Source organism: Nothobranchius furzeri, chromosome 1 (genome assembly GCF_043380555.1).
Source record: "Nothobranchius furzeri strain GRZ-AD chromosome 1, NfurGRZ-RIMD1, whole genome shotgun sequence".
Taxonomy (NCBI): Eukaryota; Metazoa; Chordata; class Actinopteri; order Cyprinodontiformes; family Nothobranchiidae; genus Nothobranchius; species Nothobranchius furzeri.
The window spans coordinates 98,033,117-98,049,481 of NC_091741.1; the positions used below are offsets into that span (position 1 = coordinate 98,033,117).

Below are 16,365 nucleotides of genomic sequence, written 5' to 3' on the forward strand. Positions count from 1 at the left end.
GTAATCGGTACCGGCGAGTACTCAGATCCAAGTATCGGTGTGGAAAAAAGTGGTATCGTTGCATCCCTAGTTGAAATGACATCTCTGCATTTGACCCGTCTCCGTGGGGAGGCGTGAGCTACAGCAGTGGCTGCGCTCAGGAACGCCTTAAGGCTGAGTGTCAAGCGGAGAGGCATTGGTTCCCATTTTTTAAGGTCTTTGGTATGACCGGACTGGGCCTGAACCGGGATCTCGCTGCTTAGATATTGGATGTCCCTAATTGAAATACAATGACAATATTTTCTAATCACATCTTGTTTTTAATGTACAGAATCTAATTTAATATACATGCTGATTTGGAGTAATACTACCGATCTCTATGAAGCAGATGTGAAGCTTTGACCAACAGCTAAGCAACACACCAGCTCGCTCTCTCTGAAGAAATCAAACCTTTGTTTAAATTGAGTTGAAATTGAAATGTGATCATGTTTTCAGGAGTGTCCTGGGTCAGACGACCTTTGAACTGTGAGCTATAATGACTGTTGTTATTTTAGAACAACCCAGAAGTTTGTAAAGTCCGCTGATCAATCACAGCAAACAAGTGAAATGCAGCAACGTGCTGTACAAAATACCAACGACAGATATGTGTTATTTTTATTTGCAGCATGTAAGCTTGTTCTATGCACCCCCCACCCCTGGAATAGCACCTATAAATAGCTGTTGTATGTGTGCTTTAATAATTGGAAACAGCTGATTCATCCCCGTGTTCATGTGTTTCACACCTCACGGCTCTAAGTGCCGTTTGTCCCCCTCTTGTCTCCCATCCATCTTTCATCTATTTTCCCCTCACCCGGTATTGTTTTCATTTCTCAGCCTGTCAGGGTTTTCCCCTGCATGTCTTTGACTTTTCCATTCCCTTCCCTTTCCTCCCTTCCCCCCAGGGGAGCTTGCTCTCACAGCGTACAGATATCTGCCAATGAAGCAACATTGCAACTATTGCAGATGTTGAAATGTTGATCCCATCCCATCTTAGCTCCAGATTACCACCACGCCGGCTCTGAGAGTCACGTCCACGCAGCTTCTCGGCGGGCAGCTGTTTCTGTCCGTTGAGAGGCCCCCGCAGCAAACACCCAATCACTGCTCCTAATCCACACTGATGTGCAAAGCCAATTAGAAGTCGGGATCCAGTTGCATAAGAAATCTGATTTTGTATGGTGGAGGTAGGCAGGCCAAGAACCCAGGGAGACAGAGGAAGCCTGTGTTACTCTCTAAAGTCACCCCAGCATGCTGAAGGGGTTTATGAGGCCAACCTAGAAGGGATTGTGCTGCTGGTGTTCTCTGGGAAAGAGCCTGATAAAAACAAGAGTGCATGACTCATCATCACGCTTTAAAAGTAATAGTTTTTGTGTTGCATTTTAAAAATCCTTTAAAACGTCACCTTGTTGCTAAACTAGGTCTAAATCTCATGAAAAGTCACAAACTTCCATCTGATTGTCCCACGAATCAGAACAAAAACCAAATAAAAGACATTAAACCTTATAAATGTGGGTTTAATTGGTACATCACACTGTCTTCCAAGCAAAAATAGTCTCTCACAATGAGTTCTCAATAGCAGGACAATTTTATTGTCTTGTTTGTTGCGGTTCTCAATGTTTTTTCGTTTGTTTTTACGCCTCGTTTCAGTAGACTCTGCAGTCCAGATAACTTCAAGTTCATTACAAAATAAAGTCTTTGCAATAAATAAATATATAGATTTACATTTATAATTTGTATATGTTGAAAATAAATACATTGTACATCTCATAAATAGGAACACCCATAAGTACAGCCTCAGAACGCATTTTTTCTTCTTCTCTTTTATAATGTTCACTGCACTCTGAACATCACAGGTCACTGTCTTTCCACAGAACAGATCAGGTTTTTTCCCTAATGGCTAGAGAAGTGCTTTCATCCCAAACCTCTACTGAATCTTTTTTCAAAACTCCTGTAAGACGGTGCTTGATATTCCATTTAAAGTTGATGAAGGCGATGTTTAGGTTGGGACCAGACCCACAGCTGGGCCTGGGGGGCGTGCGGTAAGTGCTTCATCGATCTTCGCCGACACTCTCCTTACAGACTCTGCAGCACCTGACTGTCTGACCCTGACATGCTATCTGCTGCTGTAAATGTGGAATGTCCTCTCTCTCTTTGCGTGACGAGTGCAAAACAACCCTCAGAGCTTCTGAAAGGAACTTCCTGTTGCTCTCATGATCAGTAACAACCTGCTGGGAGCAGAAAACTCAAAAGCCACAGCGTTGTGTGCACGAGTACGTGAGATAAACATGGCATCTGATTTAGTTTCCCCGATCGCCCCGCGGCTCATCAGTCATCAGGGTCTCCAGGGTGAAAGCTTTCCCTCCTCGCTGAGCCCACTAATCCTCCACAGCGACTCTGCTCTTGCCTTCACCATCGACGAGGAGCGTAAATACTTCCTATTCCTTTCTCTCTGAATTTAGCCAGTCCTCCTAGCTGTGAGCACTGGTCACCTGTACTGGAACACGTCCCTGTACGCCTGAGGGATCTTCTCAATCTCCACCGGTCTGGGTAAGAAGTGGGTGAGCTTCTGGTGTTTTTTAGTCCTGCTGCCCTCCCTGGGCGAGCCGTCCTTGTTCAAAGCCACGTAGTAGAAGCGTCCCGTATCCGTGTGCTTGTAAAGAGTCGAAGCGTAGGTGTTGTACCAGTTCTCCTCAAACTGCTCTCTGAAGACGCACTCTGCTGTCAGCTTCTTCTGCAGGAGAGGAAACACAGTTAGCCCATGAAGTCAGAGAGGAGCAGCAGCAGAAACACGGACATCTGTGCAGGTTCTTCAAACACATTTAAGCAGGTGTCCTTTATGACAAATGAGGGGAAGTGATCACACTGTTGACCTCTGAGGTGATGCAACAAGCTCTGAAAGACAGAGCAGCGTGAGGCTTTTGCATGTGACAGTTTCTGCTCTTACAACCGGTCTCACTGAAACTGTCGAGGTTTTATCCAAGTTTGATGACCGGCTGTCAGGCTCCACTAGGTTGTTTTGTGTTGTGTGTAAACACAGCTTAAAGGGCACAACTGGGCCACCCTAACACACACACACACACACACACACACACACACACACACACACACACACACACACACACACACACACACACACACACACACACACACACCTCATCGGATCAAAAGCTCGTCAGGCTCTAGCAGTCGTGGGACGGAAGCGCCCCTCTGCCTGTTCCTCTCCCCCCTCCTCCCCCTCATCTCCTCAGACAGACATGTCTACATCTCTGTCAGTCAGGTGACTCATTCAGGTGTGCAATTATGTGAAATCACCGCCTCCCTCCACCCCTTCATCTCAGGGTCAAAGCTCCAGGATGCCAGACTCTGATAACATGCAGTAACAATATCTGCACTTCCAGCATAATGGCGTCCTTTAAAGTGGCCTCTGTTTGAAATGCTCGGGGGGGCAGAGCCACCAAGAGGCCCCCAGGTACTGCCCCGGGACACTTGATACAGGGCTGCCTTTACATTCTTCCCCTTTCATTGGGTTTATCTCTTCCCTTTTTCCTGTCTGCAGGTAACCATATGTGTGAGAAAGTTAGCGACGATGTGGAAAGGAAAAAAAAATCATGAAACGCTGACGTTTCAGTTAAATTAATATACAGAGTGACTCATCGGCCTGTTGTGAAAAAATCTGAGAACTAAATGCTGTCTGTCTTTAATCTGCTTTTCTTCAAATCCTTGTAGACAAAAAAAAAACAAGCATGAAGAATAAGAAACACGCGCTTGTTTAGTCTGATTGTGGTTTTCCCATCTGCCATGCGAGAACCTCCGTAATTTTTTCATAACGCTGAAAAAAACAAAAAATGTTCTATTTGTCAAAGAATGACGGGAGTATGGTTTAAAATAAGTCCTGGGTGACAGGTGTGTGGGGAGTGAGACCCTGACCCGCACAGTGTGTGTGTGCGTGCGTGTGTGTGTGTGTGTGTGTGTGTGTGTGTGTGTGTGTGTGTGTGTGTGTGTGTGTGTGTGTGCGTGTGTGTGCGCGTGTGTTGGGGGGTGTAACTCACCGACCCATAGAGCTCTCCTTTCTCATTCATGCCGAGGTAGAGTCCAGCATCCACCCCTCTGATGCTGACCAGACCCACTGCCAGGCTGATGAACTCCAGGATACCTGAGGTCAAACACACACACACACACACACACACACACACACACACACACACACACACACACACACACACACACACACACACACACACACACACACACACACACACACACACACACACAGGTCAGAGAAGTCTATAGACACAACGTGCAGCAAAACCCACAAATTAATTATTATTGTTGTTTTAAGGCTTTTTTCTGCTCCAAAACTTAAACTTTCATACAGTATAATAACAAATCTTTAAAATTATGATTTCCTTCTACTTTTATCAAATGATCTGAGGGTTGGACAGTTTTTAAAAATGACTTTAATGGGATTTTCTTTGCATTTTAGTAGCATTCTAATTCATTTTCTGCCGCTGGCCACTTTTAGACAAACTTTTTGTTTTTGTTTGTTTACCCACGTTTATCTGACCTCTCAGGCTCCCAACATCTAAATATAAACAAGTGCTCCATTAAGATGTAACAGACAGTGTAATAATGTTTAGGCTACATTCAGCTTTAGCACCAACATACAGATGATCTACAAAACACCACTGCGTCTCCCACAGTTTTGCTGTTTTATTCATTATTTTTTTATTTCTTGTGGGAAATTCACCCGGATACAATAACTGGACAGAGAAGGAGTCAAAAGCAGATAAAGTTAATCAAAATCTTTTAGAAAACTGTAAAATCTGGGTACATTTATTAGATGACAGCGCTTTCTGACTGTTTCAGGTAAAATATGAAGAAATGAGGGTTAGTTTAAGACTTCTGCAGAGCTTTGTGATTGCACCACCATTCTTTTACCTGCAGCTCAAATCTTGGTAGTAATTAGTATGAGGTAGTCTATAAAGTGTGATGGAGTTCCCCACCGGCTGCCAACAGCCTGAGAAGACGCTCTAATGAAGCTGGAGGTGGGCAGCTTGTTCTGACTTACAGGAAGTGACAGTAAACCGAAAGCCCACTTCAAAGGCAGAGCAAACAACTGGTAAAATTAAAAGCCAGTGGCTGTTGTGATGCAGAAGTTAGTCAGAGAGGATCCAGCTGGCTGGCAGGGGCCAGCAGCCACCTGGTCCCCATCTCCTCCAACTCATCAGAAGCCAGAGGATGACAGAGAAGATCTCTCTATAATTTTTTTTCTGAGGGTGAAGAGAAAAGTATGTTTCATGTCCCTCTAATCAGAGCCATGTCCGACAAGCCTGCGCGTTTTAAGACAAACTGGGACCACCCATCCCAGTAAAAACCCCTGGTTCTTTTGGCTCAACTATGAACATTAAACCTTCTCTGAATTCCGCACTAGTCACGCTTTAATTCAGAGTTATTCGTTTCCGCAGCAGGCGAGCCGGCCTGCACCTGTGACGTCTGACCTCTGACCTCTCTTGTTTAGCGTCTCCTTCTCCCATGACACCGCTTTTCTGTCCTTGTCCCACCTCACAGATGACAGTGTGGTGTAGTATCGCGAGAAAACGCACAGCGAGCTGGGCAGCGACTATTTGATGTTATATTTCCATTATGAGTTTATTGGTGTCCGACGGAGGCGCGCGCATGTATATGAGCGTCCCTCATGGGACCAGGGAACGCGCACGCGCCGCTTATTTGCTGCTTGAGGAGAGACACCTGCGCCCCACGCGCACAGGCGATAGGTGCCGTGGCGCAGCCTTCCTGCGCACGAGATGACGCACGAGCGACAGCTCACCTGGGGTGAGAAGCACGAGCGCTTCCCAATTCAACCTTTTCTTGTATTTTTGTAACAATTTCATTAAAGTAATTACAAATCTCCTCATCATTTAAAAATATAACATTTATATGTTTTAATCAAACAATTCAATGTCTGATTAAAACGGTATACTTGAGGCACAACAATAAATAAATAAATAAATAAAATAAGTTGTAGAATGAAGTCAGTTCTGACCAAATCTGCTGTGGTCCTGCCTTGTTCCGTGCACGGTGCCGTTGGGGAATATCTCCAGCTGGAAGCCGGTCCTGCAGTAGAGCTGTCGCCGCCTCAGGATCCCTTTGAGGTGGCCAAAATCCGTCGGCGACCCCTGCTGCAGCCTGCCTTCAATCTGCCCCAGCCGCTCGTTCAGCCCCACAGGAGGCTCCGGTAAGGGCATCGTACTCCCCAGAGCAGGAAAGCTTTGTAAATCCAAGTCGAGCGTCCCCAGAAAGCTCCCGACCTCTGCCATTGTGTGTACAGCTGTCAAATTAAGCGTAGGCATGTTCAGATGTCTGTGTGGAAGTTCACACAATAAGTCCGGTCCATTCACGCAAAAAGAAGCGTCCCCAGCGCACAGAGCTGCTCCCAAAGTCCTCTCAGTTTATTGATAGTCCTCTGCTGTAATCATGAGTTTGATATGTGTGTTTATCAGATGGAAGGACTCTATTATATACATACTCCCCACGCATTCTCACATTGGATATTCAAACACAAGCCACGCCTGGCTGGCATCCCTTCTTACGCATCAGTTTGCTGGACCTCGTGCGCATTTTCAGACCAACGTTTACAGCTGATGGTGCGACAGTGATCAAACTCAGGTCTCAGATCTGAAGGAAACTTGTGTTTCCCGTCCGATCGCACGAGTCCATGTCCGGAAGTCTACTGCGCTCCTGTTTGCGGTTCGCGGCCGTCTCCTAAAACCACATCGTCCATCCAGTGGCAGGAAAATCTGGCACCAGCATGCGCTCCGTTCAAATACGTGACAGATGTAGCCCGGGGAATAACTTTCATAAAAAAAACAAAAACCCCACAGCTGTCAGAATTAACTACATTTGTTTAACTCGTCACCACAAATGAGTTAACCCATTTCTCTAAACTAATTTTTGAATCTCAAGGACAGAACACCGCAAAGCACCTTCCCCCGCCGCAGCCTGTGCGCACCCAGGGTTAAATCCAACCTCCTGCACAAGTTTCAGGGCCAACCACTGCAGTTGGACCGCGTCATGAGAGCGTTTTCTCCACCTCCTTGTTGGAAGCAGGTGCTTTCTCACCCCCTCTCTGCACAATGCGAGCAAGGAGCAGCGGCTCGGGGCAGGGGGAGATGGAAACTATGATCAGGTGTGAGTGATCTGACTGGAGCAGAGATAGGAGGAGGTTTACAAGAACTTTAACGTTTTATGTTGATCATCTGAACCTTTACTGGCATTTGTGCCAAATAATTCAAACTGTCCAAGCTCTGCAGCTTATGTTGATGTTCTTCATCTCTGTAGTTCATTAGCACAAGATCTCAGGTGATCTGTTAAAAATACACACACTGCCAGTCCAATTAGAATCAGTAAATAACCATTTGTTTGCATTGGGTAAACTCCAAAGGTTAGTAATGCTTCATACAAAAACCCCAAATTGTGCCGAGTTAACAAAGAATGAGATTATCATCTATCAAGTTTTAGAGCCTCATAGAATAGAAACACTATAGTTAACAATTAACTAACTATAACTATCTATTAACTATAGATAACTAACCATTACTTCATGATGAAATAATAATTACCTTAACATTACATCCAATTACTAATAATCAACTGTAATCATTTAATTAATCATTAACTAACAGTTAACACATCATTTACTAACAATAGTTAACCTCTAACCATCAGTTTGTTACCTAACATAATTTACTGATTATATATTTAACTGGTGTTTATGTCATCATGTACTAACGTTACTAACAATTAACTAACATTCATTCCTTAGTAACAAAATCATCACCTAACTACAGTTCATCATTAGTTACATTAGATCACCATTTCCCAACCTGGGTTTAAAAATTCAGTGGCCACTTTAGTGAAGTGATCATTATTGATCGATGATTAACCTGTTAGCTAACCCCGTTAAGACTATTGCTGCAAGTTAGCATCAAACCACTTCTGACCATGAAGCTTAGATGGACTGTCAGGATAAGGCTCATGAAATACTTACTGTTTAATGATGCAAACGAGTGTTTAAAATGGCTGCCACGTGTTACCTGCGTTGATCTGAAGCATTGTTTGTGCCCCCAAATTAATGTGATGCGTCCAAATTCTTCAATTTACGAGTAACCAGTAGGTGGAGTTGACAAAACGAGCAAGAAAAACTCACCATGGTGATTTCATCTCTGGTTAAAGGTCTTTCACACCATCTACGACGCAGATATGTATATAAGCACTAGATGGCGAAAACGGGAGTCGACGGCGTTGCTAAACGGCGGCCATCTCCGCTTGCAATGGTAACAGCTGGAAGGTGAGTGATCAACTTGAACAAAAACACTTTTAACTCACTGAAATATTAACAGATTTACAAGCAGTTTGCCTTGTTGCAAACCTCAGAACACATGCACATGGACGACGAACTTGCACATGTTGAAATGAACGCTTTTGCTTTTGAAAGTGACCAAATTGTGAACCATGTGTCCCACCTAGGCTATTTGAGTGTTATTCAGGTTGAGACCATAATCAATATGGTTCTACGAAACCCATAACGATTTTACGACAGCCACATTTTTGTCTGAATGTACTTAGTAGCTATCTAACTTGGCTTAGAGAGGACGAGGGTACAGTGGGTGCACCACTTAGCAAAACAAAGTAGACAATTTACCTAAGTGGGAGTTGCTCGTTTTACTTTAAATAAACAAATGCTAAATTACTCATGATTTCCAAGTGGCTTGGCTTGTTAAACAAAACTTGAGACAGAGTACAATGGAGAACATTGCTGGATTTGTGTTTACAGAAATACTCCTTTGCTAAATTGTGACGCTTGAGAGTCAACATGCCTGACTTTTGTGCAGCCTGTGGATGCCCAGATCAGCGTTGTGATAAATCGAGACAACATGGGATCACCTTTCATCTGAAACTGTTGCAAAGAAACCTGTACATGTACATTGTTCAATGTGTTAATTGTTTTTATTTTACTAAAATAAAACTGTTGTTCCATTGCGGTTGCTGCCTACTTCTATACATTGTTTATCTAGTTTTAAGAATGTTGTTGCACTGGACACCTGAATATATCCTTCACAAGATCAGCTAATTATCCATCTATCTTCTTTATTAATGTAATCCATCCAACAATCCAATCCAATCCACATGTTTTGATTATTTCTAAACATTTTCAGAAAGCAACGTCCAACGTCCTTAGTCAGGAATTTCATGACAGAATCAAAAGAAAGCCTGTAAATAATCAAACAAATTTCAAGAAATAGTGAAAATACAAAATACTTTACCAGGTTACATTTTGTTGCTGGTGGGCCAGATCTGGCTGACAGATGTGGTTGGGGTGTTGGTTGTTTTATTTGTTGGGGGGCACATTTTGTGTCTGTGATCAATTTATGTGGTCTTGAAACCTCATCTCTAAACAAATCTTTATATAAAATAATAATAATAATAATAATAATAATAATAATAATAATAATAATAACAACTAGAACTGCAAGCAGTTATCAACGGGTTCCAAGCCATCCAGCGCCAGTCGCCTACCTGGCCCCTCCCTCACCTTCGCCATTCCTCACGCGGTCCCGCCCCAAAAACACGTTCTCCCGCCGGCGGACCCGTCAGCTCACGTCAACCGGCGCGGTGAAAGTTACAATCAGGATACGTCAATAAACCTTTTGCACAGCCCATACACATCTTTCACAGGAATGGCTGACTTCTCAATCAATTGAGATTCTTAAATAAATAGACTGAAACAAAAACTTTATTTCCATGCTGTAGTTCTTTTTTAAAACACAGAACATTTTTGTTACCTGTTTTCCAGCTACGTTTCGTTTGTGGCCGCAAACTTCCTCAGGCTGACGCTGATGGTGGCGTCACTTCCTTCTCGTTTATCTGCGGGCAGCAGAGGACGTTGTCGCCCTCTGCTGCCCGCTCTCCCCTCTCTGACGATGCAGTCCCATGCGCGGTCCAACGTGTAAACGCCATCGTCCCTGTTCATGGTCCCACATCCACATCTCCTTATCTCGTTTGCTTCTTTTATCCATCTTTTTTATTTTTGTTGTTCGGTGTTTATGATCCTTGTGTTGTCCCAGTCCATTATATGGTTTTCTCTTGTGCAGTGATCTGTTACGGCTGACTTCTTTATTGTACTTTCTGCTTCTTCTTTTGCTGCTCTTGTGTGTTTTCGACTTGCCTCCTTCTCGCACTCCTTTCTATGTTCTATTGTTCGTGTGTTGAGTTGGCGTCCGGTGTCTCCTATGTATGTTTTATTGCAGAGTTTGCATGGGATTTCATTAACGACTCCACATTTAAGTCCAGCTGGTATCTTGTCTTTTGGGTGTACTAGTCTGTTTCTAACTGTTGTGTATGGTTTTGTTGGTGTGTTTATGTTGTGTTTTTTCATTGTTGCTCTTATTTTTCTGTTATACCTTTGATGTATGGTAGGGTTATCACTGGTTTTGGTTCTTGTCTTTCTGGGTTTCTGGTTCATTTTTTGGGTTGTTCTTTTCTTTCTGTTGTTGTTTGTTGTTTTCCTTTGTTTATTGCCCATGTCAGGTATCCACAGGTCTTTAAAGCGTGTTGTATGTGTTTGTCCTCTTGTTTACGGTCTCTTTCTTCTGTTATCATGTTTGCTCGGTGATATAGTGTTGTGATTACTGACATTTTGTGTATGGTGGGGTGTTCTGATGTCCATAATAGATATTGGTCTGTGTGTGTTGGTTTCCTGTATGTGTTTATGTTTAGGGTCCCGTCGGTCTGCCTGGTGATTTTCATGTCCATAAATGCTATACTGCCTTCTGTTTCTGACTCATAAGTGAACTTTATGCTGCCTGTGTCGTCATGTTATTCAAGTGGTGTGTTAGTGTTTCTGTTTGTCCTTTTGGTATGATTTCTAGTATGTCATCTACGAAGCGTTTCCATAGTTTTATTTTGCAGTTTGGGGGGGGGGGGGGGCAGTGGCTATGGCTTTTTGCTCTAGGTCTTCCATGAAAAACTCGCACAGCGTGGGTGATAACAGGTTACCCATGGCGAAGCCTTCCAGTTGTTTGTATATTGTGTTGTCGTATGTGAAGTAAGTGGAGTTAGCTACCAGTGCTATCAGTTGTGCTATGTCCTCTGCTGTGAGGTTTGTTCTTTTGTGTAAAGTCTTGTCCTGTCTGATTCTGTTAACTACTATGTCTATGGTTTTTTGGGTTGGTGTTTTTGTGAACAGGGATGTGACGTCATGTGAGATGAGTATGTTCTTGTCTTCTATTGTAATCTCCTTTAGTTCTTTTGCCAGTTCTATACTATTCTTGCAGTGTTGGTCTGTGTTACCTAATAACGGGCTGATGATTTAGCTGATTTCTTTTGCCATGTTGTATGCTGGTGTACCTATGCTGTCTACTATTGGTCTAAGTGGGGTGTTTTGTTTATGAATTTTTGGCGTTCCATATATTCTTGGTGTTATGTTTGCCGTAGAAATCCAGTGTTTGTTCATTTTTTCTGTTATTTTGCCTTTTTCTTGTAGTGGCTTCAGTAATTTTTTCATGTTTTTCTTAATGTTTTCTGTTGGGTCTTTTTAAAGTATTTTGTATGTATTTTTGTCTTCTAGCATCTGGTTCATCTGTTGTTTATATTTTTCTCTGTCCATAACTACTGTAGTTCGTCCTTTGTCTGCCGGTAGAATAATTATCTGTTCATTTTTGGATAAAGCTGTCATGGCTGATTGTTCTTCTTTTGTAATATTGCTTGGCTGTTTTTTAATATCCCAACTACATTATTTCTGAGTTCTGCTTTCTTTCCCTCATCTGTGATCTGTTGATATGCTAGTTCTGTTGCTACAATGAATTCATCATATGGTATTTCTTTTGGTGTGACTGCAAAGTTTAAACCTTTCTTTAATATGTCCTCTTCTGCTTCTGTTAGTTCGTATTGTGAAATATTACATACCCATGAGTTTGGTGTGGAGTTACCTTGCATTTCTCCCCTCTTTTTCTTGTTTATGAGTTTGTTTAACTTTTTTATGTGTCTTTCTTTTACTTTTGTGAACTCTTTTTCCTGTTTTTCCATCATGTGTCCTTTAATTAGTTCCTCCATTTGTTTATCAAGTTTGTAATTCCTTTTCAAGTCCAGGTGTCCTCTTTCCAGTTCGTCCTCCACACGCCTCTGTTTGGTTATGACATTCCTTATCCTCTCCTTGAGCAGTGCTCTCTGTGCTCTTTCTATTATATTTTGTGCTGTCTTGGTCCGGATCGATGTTTTCAGCTGTAGGCTTGTGGGTGTGATGTTTTCGTCCCGGCATCTTAAACAGAAGCGAAGGTGGTTTCTTAGACCTGCGCGTTTTAAGTCATGAAATGAAATTCATAGTTTTTGTTGAAAATCTATTAAATCTAAAGACATTATCAAGTATTTATGTTATTTGTATTATTCTGTTGATGTATAGATTATTGTTTGATAATCTTTAGTTCAACTATGGATTTAAGAATAAAGTTTTTGTACATCTTAGGTGTGTTCTTAGCCATTGGGCTTGGAACCCTAAATAATAATAATAGTAATTATATAGATAGATAGATAGATAGATAGATAGATAGATAGATAGATACATAGATAGATAGATAGATAGATAGATAGATAGATAGATAGATTCGTTTAGAGATGAGGTTTCAAGACCACATAAATTGATACTGATAAGGACGTCGGACGTTGCTTTCTGAAAAAGTTTAGACATAATCAAAACAGGTGGATTGGAACATACATATATACATATATATACACACACACACATACATACATACACTCTTACTTATAAAATTATAGGTTGTGTGTACTGTAAATTACTGTAACTTACAAATAAATATGTTATATATATGCCCGTGGAGTGAAATAACGGGATTTTCCAGGCCAAACCTGTGATATTTCACATGCATCATTTACACTGATTTTACAAAAGGGGGCAGCTGTCTGAGGGAAGATGGCCACCAAGTTGCGACGTTGCTCTCCATTGGCGAACAGCACGGGTGGGCCATTTAGTGTTTATATACGTGTCTATGATCTACGATACCACCCTTTTATTGATGCCATGTTTGTTTTGGTTGTTCCTACAAACCTGGCTCTCTTTCCAGTCTGGGTTCTCTAGTCCGCCCCCTAGTGGGACCCTCCAGAACTACATGCAGTGCATAGCCATGCAGCAAGTATGCGGTCTGCACCAAAGCAAGGTGCAGACCGCATACTTGCGACACACAGTGAGCTCATCCACACACACACACACACACACACACACACACACACACACACACACACACACACACACACACACACACACACACACACACACACACGCACGCACGCACGCACGCACGCACGCACGCACGCACACACACACACACACACACACATCCATGCACATATACATGGGCAACAGCATTTTCACTCACTTTTACCCTCCATCAGCGGGTGATAAAAAGCCTCAATAACACTTTTAATTTGACATTAGTAACTCAAACCTTTGAGTTAAAGCCAAGGGTTAAGGCATCATTAACGTTCTCATAAAAGTCCTGCATCCGAAAAAGCAGATGGGAAAAATGTTTTATTTCACACTCCCGTTCTCTCTAAGTGGCGGTATGAAGATGTCAAATAAATCTTGTCAGGTGAAAGTACACTGTTTGATGTGTGCCATCATGCACATGAAAGAAAACATCCAGAAACCCACAACAGAACTAATGAATAATAATTTATGACAGAATGGGGATTTTTGCACTTCTGTGTACAATGGGCTAACAGGCCTCAGCTTGTGGCAGTGAAGTGCACGGCAGAGGCGGAAAGGGAAAAGGAAAACACAGCTGTTTTTGCCAGTGCTTTATTTTTGTGCAAAGGTTGAAGCCAAAAACAGACTCCAGGAGTGTTTTAATTAGTTCTCTGTTCTTGAGATATCAGTGGCACTGGGTTTACTGCAAGGGAAGGGAGAGAGGGTGTGATCACATCAATAACAGCATCTAACTATTTGCATGTTATTTCAGACCTCCTTCACGCTGTTTTCAGAAACTCCCGTCCTGAGGGGCACTTCTCACCTCGGAGCCGCTCTTTGCAGGCCTGTGCAGCTTCCCTGCAGAGAAATGGGATTTATGACAGTGTCTCACTGCCAGTGAGTGGTGACAAATACTCTGTTTACGTGATTGTTTTGATGTCACTGTCAGGGTTTAGATGAATATCTCAGCTTCTTGTTTGGGGCTAATTTATCAACTTTTGTGGTGATGGTGCAATCTATTTTGAAGCAGATGTGAGTCCCTCAGAGTGGAATACACCGTGATGGACCTTCTAAAGCACACAGGCCCTTTTTTCACTGCTACTAATTATGCCACTATAAATCTTGTGGGTGTGTCATGGCTGCATTGAAGTCAGAGGAGGGACGGTGGCTTTTCAGCTGGTGCGGGATATGAAAGGTGGTGGGGGTGATGAATGCCTGTGGGCCTCCACTTGATGAATTGGGTACGGGGTTGACGAGGAGTCACTGATGGTCAGGCTTTGTGCAAAAAGACATCAGGGTCCTCGCTGCTGAGGAGGATGAAAGGAGGATTCGTCTCAGCTAAAGGTTGGAAGGATTAAAGAAAGGAGAGAAGAGGGTAAAGAAAGAGATCAAGCAAGCGAAACAGAAACAGAAAACAAAAAAAAAGTCTTTCTGACTTTAGCTTGACTGTACATCGGTTCCACATACAACTAAAATCCATCTTGTGTTGGAATAAATTCCTAGCAGTGGTAAATTTTGATTTCTTTGTTATTGTGGTAGCTATTAGAGCTACATCTGTTACTGGTCAGTCATATTTTATAGATGACATGGCAGATTTATGGCTGCGGACATAAAAAAAAAAGAAATCCAGAGGTAAAATGTTCCCATATGCTGAGAACCTGCGGAGGATATAGAAATGAAGATAATGACCTCAAGTGCAAAGCTGCAGCTTTGAAGCTGCTCTCCTATGAGTCACTGCACACAAGTTTAAATTGAGAAAGAAGTGACACTTGCACTGGAAACAAAGGACCTCACATGTTTATTTAAACATGCAAACTTCATCTATGTTCTTGTTTTGTTTTTTAGAGTGAGGAGAGACTGTGTGCTTTTAAAGCACAGATCTCTAATTAAAACTGTATCATGTTGTGCATTTTCTGTTCTGATTGTTCTGAGTAAAGCTGTTAAACCTCGCTAAGAAGGCAACATGGTAAAATGGTTGATATTAGGCAGGCTGTCAAAAACATTTCATTTTGAAAAGATCTTTTTGATCATGAGACGATCTCATTTAGAAGTTAAACATGAACTCTGGAACAATCTCATTACATTCTGCTCTGATCTAATTTCCCATATCTGTACCGCTGGTTTGGGCTTTTTAGTTTGGCCCCATGTTTGTTTGACAGTAGCCAGAGGGAACAACTTTCAGCTTTACCACCACATCACATTTTAGCTCAGCAGCATTGTAGCCATTTGTGTTTTTGTTAAAGGTATTTATCATTTCTTCCAGGGTGGTGGTCCCCCCTATCTAGCTACACTCCTGAACAGACATTCCCCATCACGCACTCTGCGCTCCTCTGACCAAGGCCTGCTCGCTGTCCCTCGTTCTAGGTGTCGTACTCACGGGGACCGGGCTTTCTCAGTCCTAGCACCGTCACTATGGAACCAGTTGCCACCCTCAGTTAGGCTGTCCTCATCTCTGCCAGTCTTTAAGAGTCGCCTAAAAACACACCTCCTCTGCTTGGCGTTTCTAGAACGTGTTTGATTTTGGCCCTCTTTTATGTAGAATTTATTTCACAGTTTTCATTGGTTCACTCTATCCATTGTTTTACACATTTGTCCTGTACCAGAATGTTTCACCTATTTTGTAATTTGTATTTTGTAATTTGAATTGCTTTTATTTTTGATTTATTCAATATATTTACCTTCAACTGAACCATGTTCAGCGCTTTGGGCTTCCTGACAGGGTTGCGGAAGGCGCTTTATAAATAAAGCTTTGATTGATTGATTTCAAGAAAGAATGACATCTTGTGGTCAAATTTGGGTACTGCACCCCATTTAACAAAACAAACTAGTCCACACTTGAGAAACAGTTCCCAGTTATGAATCAGAAGAGATGGGAATTATGTCATCAGCAAGTCATCCCCATGCCGTGTTTTTGTTCTGCTCAGAAACTGAACCACGTTCAGTGATTGAAATCACCTGGTTTAGTTGCTGAGCTGAAGAAAGACATGGTATGGAGATGACTTGTTGATGCCACAATTCTCATCTCTGAGAATAAACACCAGAAGATTCTAGATGACACGCAACAAATTGTACTCAGTATTTTTCGAACCAAG

At 42.4% G+C, this 16,365-nt stretch overlaps 1 protein-coding gene and 1 long non-coding RNA gene across 2 annotated transcripts; one reads left to right on the forward strand and one right to left on the reverse strand.

The window, feature by feature from the left end:
- Window positions 1-2,276: 2,276 nt before the first annotated feature.
- Window positions 2,277-6,564, reverse strand: fgf16 (fibroblast growth factor 16). The gene is made up of 3 exons (XM_015943303.3): window positions 6,059-6,564; window positions 4,065-4,168; window positions 2,277-2,746 (listed from the first exon to the last, which is right to left on the reverse strand). Exons 1-3 carry the CDS (start codon window positions 6,363-6,365, stop codon window positions 2,501-2,503), a joined length of 657 nt encoding a protein of 218 aa, XP_015798789.1. The 5' UTR covers window positions 6,366-6,564; the 3' UTR covers window positions 2,277-2,500.
- LOC129162826 (uncharacterized) lies at window positions 2,531-9,056 on the forward strand. The gene is made up of 4 exons (XR_008562816.2): window positions 2,531-2,562; window positions 4,105-4,173; window positions 8,248-8,362; window positions 8,849-9,056. It is a non-coding gene; the product is annotated as an uncharacterized lncRNA (long non-coding RNA).
- Window positions 9,057-16,365: the final 7,309 nt, after the last annotated feature.

Excerpts from the sequence above, each read along its gene's own strand:
- fgf16 (XM_015943303.3), bottom strand. The coding sequence starts at position 6,365 with ATGCCTACGCTTAATTTGACAGCTGTACACACAATGGCAGAGGTCGGG. Across the intron at positions 4,169-6,058 it reads GCAGGACCACAGCAGATTTG|GTATCCTGGAGTTCATCAGC; the intron begins GTCAGAACTGAC and ends GTTTGACCTCAG. Across the intron at positions 2,747-4,064 it reads AAGGAGAGCTCTATGGGTCG|AAGAAGCTGACAGCAGAGTG; the intron begins GTGAGTTACACC and ends CCTCTCCTGCAG.